Genomic DNA, 14879 nt, shown 5'->3' with positions numbered 1-14879 from the left:
TTAATCTTTGCAAATGACCTCTTCGTGGCCAGTTGATCACTGTGTCCAAAATCCTGCCATTAATCACATGATGTTATGAGAGCATGTTTATTATTGTTTTCATAGTTTGAAGTGGTGGCGCAACTGCACTGCATCTGTTTTGATTGATATGATTGAGGGCTGCAGCTATTAAATCTTTTTGGAATCAAGTATCTGATGATTATCCCATCGATTATTCGAGTAATTGGCTGAAAATAAACAGCGTTATTAAACGATACCAATATATGATACATGATAAAGTCTGAGGTGCAGGTTTTATTTTTGTTCCAAAAAGGAACACCTGAGTGTGAGGCAGTCGTGCTGCATTGTAAGAGGGGTCATTGTGTAGGAGTTTCTGATGCAACTCTTGGATTGCATCGTGCAAGTGTACTTCAAGTTGTGGTTGGTAACCGAGAGAGTTAGTGCCTTTTTTTTCCTCTAATGATTAAAAGTCATTCTCCATCTGCCTTTTTATCAACTTACCTCAAGGACAGTTCTGTTAAAGCTTTTCAGATAGATCTGCTTTTATTCTGACTCTACTTTTAATGTTGCACCATGCTTTGTATTTCTGGTGTCTCTCGCCTGTCTTTCCCCCTCTGGCCTGTCTCACTCTCGCACTACAGCTGTGACGCTTAATTAGGGTTATTTTCAATCTGCCCTAAGCTGCAAGCGAGTTTTCTGCTACACATATTGCACATGCATAGCCATGCACTCAGGAGCAATAAACCAACTCATTACTATCATGTATTTTTTTTTGTTCAGCTTTTTGGTGATAGTCAACTTTAAGGGATGTGCATGTGCAGCAATCTGTGCGAGCATTTTGCGTGTGTGTGTGTGCGCATTAAAGTGAAGCAGTGAGGTAACCTGCAGTGTATCACACCCCCACAGTGAGCCACAATACATGTGCACGAAGCCTGCTGCCTTCGTCGTTCTGCGCCGTACAATCACAAAGATACAAACCCTTCAAATCATTTGGAGTGCATTCACACTGGTCTGAATGGTTTCCACAGCGACGGTGCCACTGCTTTTTGAACACCAACGTGTTATTTGTGTGCATATTTGGCTTAGCATACGTAAAAAAGTGCACCATCTTCCTGGCTGAGCGCATTGATTATTGATCGTTTATTTCACCGCAGGACATTTTTTGTGTTGAGATGACGCTGAAGCCGTTTGATTTGACATCTTAGTTTTAGTCACGGCTAGGCAACTCCTGGCTGTTTCACCATGACAACACGCCTGCTCACAATGTCCTGAGCATCCGACAGTTCCTGGTCGTTGCTCACTTGACATGGCTCTATTTTTTTTTTTCACAAGCTCAATATCATGAAGGCGATCTGCTTTGAAATCGTTAACGACGTCAAAATGGCCATGATGACTGAGCAACGGAGAAAAATCCTTGAAGCATGAAGCCGCAGACGCTAAAGCAGAAATATTGTAGTTTGTTGTTTGCATTCAAAATGTACCGTATCTTTAATGTTGAGAAACAGGCAGCAAACCATTTTATAATTTGTTCTGTCCAGCTCATCAACAGTTCATTTTTTATTAGCTGCCCTATATGATGACGTGTTTGATTCATCCCTGTTACAAATATGCAGGCACTTGAAAAAAAAACAGGCTGAATATTATAGTGATGGGTAAATGAAGCTTCAAATCTGCTTCATGAAGCAGTTGTCGTATTTTTGGGCTCCAGCAGATGGCGCTCTCTGTTCATCATTGGGCTGGAAGCACACTGACTTGCCATTTTTAAACCCTTTATTTAAACCAACAGAGCCATCTACAGGACTCAAAAATTCATCAACTGGGTCATGAAGCAAATTTGAAGCTTCATTTTCCCGTCACGACTGAATACATCCTTGAAGTGACTTTTTTATTAGTTTAAATAACTTCCCCTTTAATGACAGACCCTGATATATATAAAGCTTGTGCTCGACTAAGTGCTCATCACGTTTTAGGCTTGGCAGCTTCCAATCCTACAACATACAGATGACTTTCAATTCGTCTGGAATTTGGCGACATTGTCACATCGCTATGCTGGTCCGTTGAAATATCTGGACATGAAACTGGTCCTTTAGTCATTCAACCGCGACCACCTACTATATCTCTTATGGCATATTGTGGAACGCTCCGGACCAAATTGTTTTGCAGCCATACAGAATGCAGTTTCAATAACAGTTGTGCATGCAATCTTCAAAGAGTGACACACACACACACACCCAGTGGGTGACAAAGCTAAAGGGGAATGAGCTTGTGTCGTGTGCATCGATGTTATTGTTATTGCTCAGCCACACGAGAGGTGGCACACCCCAAGGGGTCTTCATGTCGTATATTGTAGTGTCAACGATTAAGACTGTCAAGCGTCTGTGCCGAGCTAATAAGCCCGCACAAAGGCAAAACAAACCGTTTATTTCGACACCTCTGCTGTTTACACCTTAAGAGGAAAATCTTCTATGTGACATTTTATTGCTGGCAGGTTGTGTGCCTGGAAGCGATGAACAAATATTGCAAATGTGTTTCAGATGTGGGAAAATGCTTGAATGAGAGTCAACACAAGGGCTTTGTTACAAGATGCTCAAATATATTGCGTTGAATATGCGTGACAAAGGTGAGCCGGCTCGATGAGTCTAAACGTTTTTACAAATGATTTATATTGTTTTCTCCAGCTGGTTTAATGACCGACGTGTGCTGAATGTATGCAGGCAAGACGAGAACCTCGTTGTAACTAATAATTAGAAGGAGCTTTCATTTGATGTTTGGGCATTTACGAGAGGCTGGCGGGAAAATGGACCGATTCCCTAATTGGGTCAATTCGACCCTGTTTTTGGGGGTGTTTTGTACAAAAAAAAAAATCTGAAATAATGACATTGTTTTTTACAAAACGACCCAAAAACTTGGGTCGATTTGTATGAAACAATCCAATAAAATTGATCATTGTGTTCAAAGCAACCCCAAAAATTGACTCGAGTAGAGTGTTGGGCCCTTTTGAATTCAAATGAAGTTATTTTCACCCAACTGTTTATAGAGTGTATTTTTGCTTTTAAAGCTTTACAGCTTTTTCTTTTTCTACTACAGTATCTCAATGACAATTATATTATTTTTAATTATACATATATCAGCATTTATAATCACGATTAATATATTATGCAATGGTTTAAGTTTCATTTTTTATGGCGCTTTCATCACTCCAATTATTTGCTTAATTTGTTTAATTTATTGTCCTCATTTTTCTTCATTTTCTGTACCACATCCTTTCTAAACTTCTTCAGCATTGAGGAAACCAATTATTGGCCACATCATATTGAAGAAAGACTCGCTAGCCGCTTTATCGGGCAAAGAAACAGACAACACACAGAACAAAATCATCCCTCTTCATGTCGTCATTCACGTTTTGCAGCTTCACTGCATTGCAGATTTTTTTGAAACATACTTACATGGTGTCTTATACGCAATATTAGCCGGATTTAGTTGTGATTATTTTTCCACCTGAACTTTAATTGGAGAACAATAAGGGTGAGCCAAAAGTGCAGTCTAACAGTGCACAAGGGTGACGTTTTCTTCCTTTTGGTATTTTGCTACACCGGTGCAAGTAAAAAGGAGCGTTCCTTGATGTTTGCGCCGTTGTGGGAGGGAACAGTCAATTGAAGCGGCTCCCCTTATATCCTTTGTCTAGAATTAGCGCAGTCTATGACATTGCCGAAGCAGAAATTGACGCGCTTGGGTCTGTACAGGAGATCGGAGCACGCTGTTTTGAGTTTAGAGCACCACGGAGCCGATCTAAAGTTTAGTCTACTTTATGTCACCAAATTGTGATGTTGGTGGGCATGTAAGAAAATCTCATCAGCACACTTTGAGGTTTGCAGTGACATCTCAGACTTCTCTCCTTGCCTTTGTCCTCATCTGACGACCATTAAATCAAATCTTATGCTCGGAAATATGTCACTCTTCGAGGCGCTAAGTTTTTAACTCCCAACAGTAATGTGAGACAGTCTCTGAACGCTAATGTAGGCCTGATTAATGGTTTAGAACCTCTGTGAGTCAGTGGTCCCCAATCTTATGTGAAATGAGATCCCAGCGACCTTCAACAGGTTAGTTAGTTTTCGTTTGGAGATGGATTGCAATGTAGTGAAAATGTTTTCTCTTTTTGTTGCTATTTGTGTAAATGGCAATTTGTGCCCACATTACTTCCAAGAGCATCAGTCATTGCTGTTACCTGCAGCATGCTATTTTATTTTCAGCAAATTCATTAACGCCATATAGCCTGAAGCCACGCGTGATTTGCAGTGTTCTGTGCAAAACCAATTTCACACTTGCGATATATGTCGTGTGGTGTTTTAATATTACAAGTTCAAAGTAAGTCCAAATGTAAAACACACGTGTGTCTCCATTTTTGAGAGTTTTTCTTTTGAGATTCAAACTGTCATTCATCTGATTCTTTGCTTGTACTTATGACCAAAAAAAAAAAATCAGATACAAGTGCTTTATGTTGAAGTTAAATCAACTTGCTTCATAGCAAGTATCCATGGTAGATCGTGAACAATTCTCCCAAAGTGGCTTCAAGCTGTTTCCTTCTATGTCCAAAAGAAAATCAAGAACACTTGAACTCGTTAACGCTCTATCTCCACAATGAGTATGACATAGTTATCAGTTTTTTCACACCTACAGCAATTATCTTCAAACAAGTATGTCTTCAATCCTGTTCCCCGAGGTCCGCCGTCTTGCCTGTTTTCCATCTCTCCTTACTGCTACACAGCTGATTCAAATGGATCCGGATCGTTATCTAGCTTCTGCAGACCTTTCTGATGATCAGATCATTTGAATCAGATGGGTTGCAAGTGACAAAGATGGAAAACAGGCAGGACAGCGGACCTCAAGGAACAGGATTGAAAACCCCTGACGTATAACGCGTCCAAAAACGTATTTCTCACCATTACGCTGCTGAATTATTCCATTTCACTTAATGTACTTCAAATAATGTATATTTCGTCTCCTTTCTATGTCAGTGACTAATCGAGAACGCAGAAGAATTGAATGTTCACTCCATGGAATTGTTTTGTGCCCAAGCCAACTATACATTGAGACCCTTTCAAGCGATATGATTCTAAATAAAGGATATAAAATTCACTGTTCCACTTGAATGACAGTAGAGCGCAGGGTTTAATGGAGCCATTATGACTGAATCCGCAAAAAGAAACACAAATTCCTTTGACAAAATTTGCGGGACTGTCCAAGTGTAGTACTATGCGCTGCCAATTGATGTAGCTTGCTACGCTAACGGCATACTTTGGTCGTTGGTTCGGACTCCAATCACGCGATAGCCGGGGAATAATCGTGTCATTTTCGCTTCTGAATATTCATAAGGATGAATACTTCTAGACCCCACCCCGGTTTCCATTTACCTAATGAATGCATTACTACTGTTCCATTTCTCACGCTTTAATCTTTAATTACAAAAATAGATTTTCCATTACGAATCTGGGGATGCTTGCAAGTTGCTTCCTATTCATTCCGTGGGTGAGCTTTTCGGACTTTAATGACGCATGCACAATTACCAGGGAATATTAAAATTAGCTGCCCCTCATTGTGCAGGACTCATTTCCCTCCTGTTCTTTGAGAGACGCTCCTCTAGATGAGGATTCAGGTGAGCCAGTGGAAGGCTTCAAATTGTTCCGAGTGCTTCCTTTGTTTGTCGAAGCTTTCGCTCTGTGTCTTTATTTGTCTAAATAGAATTTCTTACAGTACAGTGAAAGCCCTCGGGGATTAGGAGGGTACATTGGAGCCGAATTGAGGGGAGAGTGAGCATGTGAGTGATTCCGAAATGACTTTGTTGGGTAGATGAGTGCTTATGTCAGAGAGTGAGAGCGAGAGAGGGAGACAGAGAGAGAATGTGTGTATGAACATTCTTTCGGGGCTGCACACACACACACATATATATATATATATATATATATATATATATATATATATATATATATATATATACGTATATTTATAAACTGGCATTTATATTAATTTATGGTTCATTTGCCTTTATTTTATTGTAAGTCAATAACATTTCTGTGAAATAAATAGAGTTTATTGTATTTGCTGTGCTTGTGTTTGTCAAAAAAAAAAATACACGGGAAGAGTTTTACATTTTAACATAAAAACTTGGTGTTTTAAAGTTATATATATATAGCGCAATTCCATACAGCTGGAGCTGTATCAAAGCGCTTTCCGTACGGTGTCCATATCCACTCCTATTGACTTTTCAAATGTTCCTCTGCTTTGTTGTAACACACCAACTTCTCTTTCCTTCTTTGTTCCTGAACTTTTGAGAGATGGGCCAACGGTGGATGCGCAAAACCTGGGCACAAGAGTCCGATTTGACGTTGCCATGGAGATGCTACTCTGTTCGACACAATTTAGAAACATGTACATGCTAAAGCAATATTACGTAACGGCTCTTTCTTCACTCCATCTCTGGATCCCTCTGTGCCTTTCTGTCAAAGGCTGTTACAGCACGCATTAGCATTGATGTAATAATGTCCCGACAGTCAGTGACTCAAAGTGACAGGTGCTTTCAAAATAATAAAAATGAAAAAAAAAAGCCCGGATACGAAGAAGGAGATAGTGCTGATTTTGTCCCCGTAACCTCGGTGACTCCAGCCCATCTCGATAGCACTGAAGCTTGTCCATCCTCCTTGGGGGGGGGGGGGGGGGGGGGCAAATGCCTATGCCTCCTCTGGACTTGTGCGCGCTTCACTGAATCCTCTCTGAGACCGAAAGGGACGAAAGCATGAGGGGATGCCGAGATGGGGGGAAGAGGAGGAGGAGTGGGTTTGGAGAGGAAGTAGAGTGGGATGAGAGGTGAAGTGCAAAGAGAGAGGAAGGGGAGGGAAGGAACGAGAGCAAAAGTCCACTTGGCGCTCTTAAGTCTTGTGTGTGTTTTGCCTGACTAAGAATAGCAGCTCTTGTGCTAACCCAGTGCCCCGGGACATGGCCATTTGAATAAAAGCTTCTTTCACTACACACAGTACTACTGTATGTTCCGTTCTCGAGGTGAATGCCTGTGTGGGCAGTATGCATTTGAAAAAATGTACAGTATCATATTTACCATAATCTGAGAGACGACTGACATTTCTGAGACGGACATATATTGTGGTTTCATCACCATTTCTTTTTTTTTTTTTTGGAATAGCCTTTCCTTAACTTAGCTTACTTTGTTCACGTAATTGCAAGGAAAGCATTTTAAAAAAACAAATAACAAACTGACAATTAAATACAACATATGGAAATAAAAGATAGCTTACTACAATTTCGAAAAGAGCTTACAGTCTAAGAAAAATATTTTGAAATAGATTGACCGTACTTCAAACGAACTGTCAATGGTTCTTAAATTGTGGTTCGTGTACATTTGTGCTTTTCTTCTTCAGTTCCCAGGTTGCATTGCAGCATGCAATGCTAAACTTTTTTCTGTCTTAAGGTCGTTAATCATTCACATTTAATTATGTTTATGTTCCGCGCACTTCATTGAATGCGTGTTGTAATTGACTGCCGTATTAATTTGAAGTTACATGATGTTACCATGAAACAGTGACAGTCACTTGAGTGCGAGACTGTTAATTTGGGTGACTCTAAAGCTCCACAAAATCAATCATCGCTATCTATTGGTGAACCATGTTCAAACCAATCAGGTGTTTCCCGGCTGTTGTGAAATGCGCTATATAAATCAAATTGTATTGTATTACTAAATACTGTGTGCCTACAAATAGTACAACTTGGAGTGGTCCCATTGTGTACCGTGTTTAAGAGGTATAATGAAGAGTTTTGCCCCATGACAAGCCAGTGGGCTCTTAAAGGTACACTCAGTTTTTTTCTCCACTTTCTTTAAGAGTCGGATGGATTCATTTTTTTTTTAAATCGCACAACAAAAACGTAACTTAGTTGTGTTGACTTATTTTACTACGTATGCTAACTAGAGCCTTGGTCTAGGAAGAGTGTAAATGCTAACATGCACCGCACTGGTGTATGTCTAGCGTTGTTTTATGTGTGTTGAGGCTGCCACAGATTTTTTTTTTTTTTTTTTTTGGAGTGTGAAACTGAATGCAGTATCAGGAAATGGCTCCATATGTCTGCAATGACGGAGTGCATTTTCCAGTGTCATGTTTGACAAGCCCTTCTTTCTGTTTCATTTGCACCCGCAGCACTATTTCCTCGTGGTGTTCGGCCATGATGGACAGAAGCCGCTGGAGCTGCGAACGGACGAGGAGGTCGAGTGCGACCAATGGGTGGAGGCCATTCAGCAGGCCAGGTACGCAATGACACCGAAAATTGTGTCCATCCCGCAAAGTTTTTCACACTGACGTAAATGTGTGTGCGTGTGTGAGGATATGGTGGTGGTAGGGGGAGGGCGGTCGATTAGACCATTTGAGGAAGCACACTAGTGGAGTGCTCACTCAGCATCTTTGCCTCATAGTTTTGAGGTTTGGGGTTCAAATCTTTGCTCCAGCCCTCCTCTGTGGAGTTTACATGAGCTCCACATTCTTGCGTTGGTTTCCATTGGGTACTCTGACTTGCCCCCACAGTCAAACAAACAAAAACCATGATAGGTTCATCGAAGACTCTAAGTTTTCAATAATTTAATGTGAGTGTGAATGGTTTGTTAAAATTGTATGTGCCTTGTGATTGGCTGGCAAAGCAGAGCAGGTGTGCGTCTGTATTTTTGGACACTTTATTGTTTGCACAATATAGCATTCGTTCACGAGTTTCCATTTTGCTTCGTCAAGTCTATTTAAGGATATCCTACTTTTCAGTTATTCCGACATCATCATTGAGCGAGAGGTGCTAATGCAGAAGTACATCCACCTGGTGCAGATCGTGGAGACTGAGAAAGTGGCGGCCAATCAGCTGCGCACGCAACTGGAGGACCAGGACACCGAGATCGAGAGGCTGAAAGCGGAGGTATCGAGCAACACGCATGAGAGACGTGTGATTAGGTACACCTGTGGAGTTCATTGAGATTCAGTTTTGATTTTTTTGTTGATTACAGGGGTTAAGAAATACAGTACAGGAATATAATAAAAAGTAGAAGTATTGACTAAACTCTGACTTCAGTAAAAGTTCAAATGTACAGACGCTTAAATGTACTGAAGTACAAAATTACAAACAGAAATATTAAATAAATATTAATAAATATTTATTTTGAATACATCTCAGTCAACATCCAACCAAAATTTTTGAATGAATGCACTGTTGAATGATAAGTAGAAGATCGTTCTGATAAAACTGCTTGTTGTAATGATGAACAGATGCCAGTAGGTGGCAGTGTTGCATCTCTTTGAGTAAAGATTTGAGTGTAACTCTCGGTTCGTTCACGTCAGTGGAAGTTGATGTTAGGCACTTATGTGGTATAAATGGAATATGTTGTTGCGCTGGGTAGTAGAAGGTGTGTTGCCAAAAAAGTTACAGTTGACGTTCAATTGGAGCTCTGAGGTGAGTCGGCTCCACTCACTGGGCGTTTCTATAAATCATTTGGATTCTTGTTTTGCAATCAAAAGCGGTCTTGTTTTTGTTGTTTTGTAGTTTGAGGTGTCACAACCCCCCAAAAAATCTAATTAAAGATACTTTTCTGGTTAACGTGTCTCTTTTCCCCCATTTTTTTTTAAATCTGTTTTTAGGTCAGAAAGTGTTGTTTTTGGTGAAAGCAACCCACATGCTCCGGCTAGTTACTAAAAAACAGAAGTTTTTTTTTCTGGTGAAAGACTTAGTCAACTCTTACTTTTCATCGTTTCTGTTCTTATATAGTCACGGAACACAATATTCTGTGGGTCTTGAAAGATGAATTAAAAGCTCTAAATTGGCGTCTCATTGTTATGCCTTTTGCTAGATGTCACTCGATAGATGAACAAAGATATATTTGTCATGATTATATCCTAATTTTTGTACAAATTAATTTTAATTGGATCATTTCCTAATGTTGAGCGGATAACAGATCTACTAATTACTGAAATAGTGAATGCATCTCAGACAGTAGTGATTAGCATTTCTGCATTCGGATGTCAGCTCAGGCTCCCAACATGTGTGCCGTTTGCATGTTCTCAGTGTGCTTGCTTGGGTTTACTTCAACTGTCCCGACTTCCTCTCTGAAAAAAAAAACCCAACTATGTCCGCTTAGCCTCATCGACGACTCAAACTTTCTTGCTCCAAATGGAAGAGCGCCACTGCTGCCTAATGTAAATTGTGGTTTTCGACGATTCTCATCCTGGTGAAAGATGATTCCATACTGTGCGTTCTACAGAAGTGCGGACGCGCTATGCAGAACGGCTGTCAACATGCTGGTGCTTGGTGAACATGGAATTTGTGGGCTAAGCAGCAATTGGCCCCGAGGGGACCAGCAGCAATCATCTCCATAAATCACACCACCGCTGCCATGTATTGCATTGAGCCTCACTAATTGCTCTTATAAACAATTCTTCTGTATTATTCTCGCACCATGATCCTTAGCATGTGAAGCCCTCCATATCATCAAAATGCGAATAAAAGACTTTTTAAAATTATTATTATTAGGGAACATCTGCGTGCCTAATGGGGCCGCACACAAAAAAAAAACATTATCATTTGAGAGCCAGTGTGCAGCCGGCGATCCGGCGATCTCATTAAAAACACACTCTTGCGCGTGCGCGTGCGTGTGCGTGTGCGTGTGTGTTGTGCTCAGTGTTTATGAATAATTAAACCAGCTAGCCACTGTAACTATCAACAGTTTGCAAGCATTTGCATGATGTTGCTGCTGCGAGTCTCTCAGGTTTTCAGTGTACTGACTTTTGTTTCATGCAAAAATGATAAATAATGTTCAACACCGATGCTGGTGTTACCAAGCTCTGCTTGCCTTTGAATAACAAGGAATTATTTACAATTACCAGGCAAAATATGTTCTTCTCCTGTTGCAAGCTTTTGGTTTTGAAAACGTGGAAAGATGGAAGGTGATTTTCTTGCCCTTGACCAGGAAATGTCATATTTTTAAATGTTACTCCATAGAAGTCTTAACATAAGTCTTTAAAAGCCTTTTACACTTTGCAGCCCGACGAATAATATGCCTTGAGAGTGAAAATAATTGCCGTCGCTTAATTGCTTGGTCACCAATATCAAATCCAGTCACGTCACATTTGTCGGTTAGTTTCCATCGGAGAAAACAAATCATACACAAATTCCATGAATTAATTGTTTTGAACGTCTTTAATTATTGAGTTAGTTGCGTGTCAGTTACCAATGAGCTCCAGCGGATAAAGCTGTGGTGGGAAAAAATTACGAGTGGCGGTTGGTGTGTCAGCAGAAGTTCAGTTTGTGAGGCTGTGCGCGGCAATAATGTTTCGGAAGGAGTTCCTTTTTGTCTGCCAAACTCATTTGTATTTGTAAAGGCATAATTCTGCATACAGCTTTTGTGTGTGACTCGGGGACGTGCGATCAGGGGAGGCACACTCCAAAAAAAGTGAATAGTGAATAAATAATTGTCATTTTTCTGATGCACTCGTATCTTCCATAGTCAGACCTCACAGATGCAGACTTCGCATTCGCAAAACAGGTTCATTCTTTTTTGACTGACCTCCATGTCCGTGCTTCGCCAGCCATGCACGTCACTGCACATTCCTTGTGTTGCTGCGTTATTTCCAATATTAAAACGTGCACGATGATGTGCCGTGTTATATGACTTTTGTATACAGATCATTGCTCTGAACAAAACCAAGGAGCGTATGAGGCCTTACCATGTCAGCCATGAAACAGAAGATCCGGACATCAAAAAGATCAAGAAGGTAAGTGTTGACGTCCTCAAGTAGTCCGACTAAGCGTCATCGTCCCTGGATTATGTGTGCTTGTCAAAATCCAGGTGCAGAGCTTCATGCGGGGCTGGCTCTGTCGCAGGAAGTGGAAGATCATCGTGCAGGACTACATCTGCTCTCCTCATGCCGAGAGCATGAGGAAGCGGAACCAGATTGTCTTTAACATGGTGGAAGCAGAAACAGAGTATGTATCTGGACGTTTCAACGTATTCCCTGAAATGTAAAATAACAACTTAACAAAAAATAATGAATTAGCAAGTCTAAATGAACGCAATTGAATTTCAATCAGAATTTTGATCCAAAATAAATTCATTTATTCATCTATTTAAAATAATGATTTAATTAATATTTGATTATTAAAGGGTTTACATCCCATCGGCAGCGTTTTTTTGGAGTTTTTGGAGAGAAGCGAAACAACCTACAGCCACATAACAAACCATTTTGTCAAAAATGCACTTAAAAAAACCTAGGATACAATTTCAAATAGCGGAAATGGAAATCATGTGACATGGCAAAGTGTGATATTGCAGGGCAATACTGTCCAGAACGTTTTCCTAACATGCTCGCTGTTGTGTCTCCTCGCATGACGGCAGATACGTCCACCAGCTCTACATCCTGGTCAACTGCTTCCTCAGACCTTTAAGGATGGCCGCTAGCTCCAAGAAGCCGCCCATCAGCCACGATGACGTCAGCAGCATATTCCTCAACAGGTGCGCGCTGACGACCGGACAGATTTAGCTTCCAATCAAGCGGCAGACGTGTGCAACGTGAACGCTTTGTTGTGCTGCAGCGAGACCATTATGTTCCTGCATGAGATTTTCCACCAAGGCTTGAAGGCGAGGATCGCCAACTGGCCCACGCTGGTGCTGGGTGAGCTGTTGACTTCACACACAGGATGCATTGTGCGCAGCCACTCAATGACATCGAGGTCACGTTTTTGACATCTTTTCCATATACAGCTTGTCTTATTCAAAGATCACACACACGCACACCAATTTGCTTATCTCAGTCTGCAAAACACACGCAGTCATTGTGCTGACAGAGAATAAGCTGCAAAGTCACAAGACGTCTGCGCATTTTCACCTTAAGAAGGTCGCGCTATGATTGACATCGCCCAGGAGACTGCCGACTCGCTGCAATTGACAAATCGATCAAAAGAAGAGAAAGTTCTATTGGTTAAATGTTCAAAGTTAAGCTGCACAGAGAACTGTCGAAGGCACTTGTGCTGATATAGCGTCAAACTGTTTTTCACCATCCCGGTTTTCTTGATTTTATGGACATGGCTAAAGCAAAGTGGCCCCTCCCCGCATGTGAAGTATTTAACACCCTTTGTCTGCATGAGCATATTCAGACTTTAGTTAGCCATGTGTGCACCCCAAAAATGCATCTTTCTTTCGGGGAGTGGGCAGGCGTGGCCGCTTTAGAGCGCCTCGTCGTTGGCCGTGAGTGTGCGTACGTCACACAGAAAAAGGAGAAATAGCCACGAGGGGGAGTTTAAAAAAAGAAATCAATAAAAACCATGAGTTGAGAGATTTGAAATTCATAAACAGTGCAGCAGCTGCGCATCTGTAGAGGTACCATGGGTTCAGTCCCTAATGATGCTTAATGAGGTTGTGAATGTGAGTTTGGATGTTTGCCTGTGTGTGATGTACCCTGCGATTGACTGACAGGCAGCAGTTCTCCATGACTTTGAACAAAATAAGCAATGCATGGAAGAATCGAAAGGATTTTGTTTTACTGTGAAGAAGTGACCCTGTTGTAATAAAAAAGGACGGCAACATGCTCGAAGATGTGAAGGGTTATGAATCCTTTGTGGATGCATATTGATAAGCGAATCGAACACGATGGTAAAGCCTTGTGGTCGCGTCCATGTTTAAATGCGTGTTTTATATTTGGGTGCAGTGATTCACTGATCTTGTGCTTGAAACAAGTGGTTAACCACTTTGAAAATGATGTAACTGACATGATAACTTTGGTAAACACACCTACATATATGACCTACAAAAGACATTCACGGAACAAATGAAGAGAGAGTGAGAGAGGTACACTGTCGGTACGTAGTTTAGGCAGGTTTATTCGTTGTTAATAGTTTTTATTTTTCTTCATGTTTATTTGGGTTTTATTATTAGTTTTAGTTTTTTAATTTATGGAGAAGAAAAAAAAAATCACTCAGTATAAAGTAATAAAGTACGCTACAGTTCTCAATTGACTATTTAACCTTGATTCTGCTGCACAAATGTACAGCAATACCAAAATAAATACGTTTAAAATAAACTCCAAAAGCTCATGAATGATATTGAAGGATGTAAACGAAGGACATTTTTGCTATAGTTAGCTTGAGTTAGTTTGAAAAACACATTGTGTAGTTTCGGTTAGCTTTAATTCATTTATTTTAATTAATGATTATTTCATAAGCAAAAATGTATTTTCATCTTTATTTTTTGTTATTTTATCAGTTTTCAGTATCTGTAATAGCCATAAATAGGACCCAAACTAAACTTGATTTTCTTCTTTTTTTTTTTTGCTGCATCATAATAATCCTCATATATGTTCAATGAGCCCCATAATCACCCCTAATGTCATTCTGCTCAGATGAAAAAAATGGATTCATTACAAATTAATGAACACACAAAATAACATTACAATATTTGACTTTGTATTATCGACAAAAGGATCCGGCATGTGAGTCGAATGAATTTATGGTCATGTATTTCAGTGCCAAGCTGATTATCTATGTCGTTTCCAGCTGACCTTTTTGACATCCTGCTGCCCATGCTGAACATCTATCAGGAGTTTGTGAGGAACCATCAGTACAGTCTGCAGGTTCTGGCCAACTGTAAGCAGAACAGAGACTTCGACAAGCTGCTCAAACAGTACGAGTCCAACGCCGCCTGCGAGGGGAGAATGCTCGAGACCTTCCTCACCTACCCCATGTTCCAGGTTGGTACACACACAGACAGCCTGTTGTCATGAGAAAAATCATTGATATTATTCTACTCGGAGCATTTTCAGAATAATTCCGTCATAGATACTTTATTCACCCTGTGAGAA

At 40.6% G+C, this 14879-nt stretch overlaps 1 protein-coding gene across 2 annotated transcripts in view; it reads left to right on the top strand.

The window, feature by feature from the left end:
- The window catches only part of LOC148344181 (ras-specific guanine nucleotide-releasing factor 2), a 36392-nt gene that overhangs the window by 4108 nt on the left and 17405 nt on the right, over window positions 1-14879 (top strand). For both annotated transcript variants that reach the window (XM_088294438.1, XM_088294431.1), the window contains exons 2-8: window positions 8199-8305; window positions 8808-8955; window positions 11712-11801; window positions 11876-12012; window positions 12422-12538; window positions 12619-12698; window positions 14575-14768. In XM_088294438.1, the coding sequence (XP_088150564.1) occupies window positions 8199-8305; window positions 8808-8955; window positions 11712-11801; window positions 11876-12012; window positions 12422-12538; window positions 12619-12698; window positions 14575-14768 (873 nt within the window). The remainder of the gene's footprint in view (window positions 1-8198; window positions 8306-8807; window positions 8956-11711; window positions 11802-11875; window positions 12013-12421; window positions 12539-12618; window positions 12699-14574; window positions 14769-14879) is intronic.

Source organism: Idiotropiscis lumnitzeri, chromosome 1, assembly GCF_059441095.1.
Source record: "Idiotropiscis lumnitzeri isolate Australia: NSW breed Sydney's pygmy pipehorse chromosome 1, RoL_Ilum_1.0, whole genome shotgun sequence".
NCBI classification, from domain to species: Eukaryota; Metazoa; Chordata; class Actinopteri; order Syngnathiformes; family Syngnathidae; genus Idiotropiscis; species Idiotropiscis lumnitzeri.
This window is presented reverse-complemented; position numbering and strand designations above follow the sequence as displayed.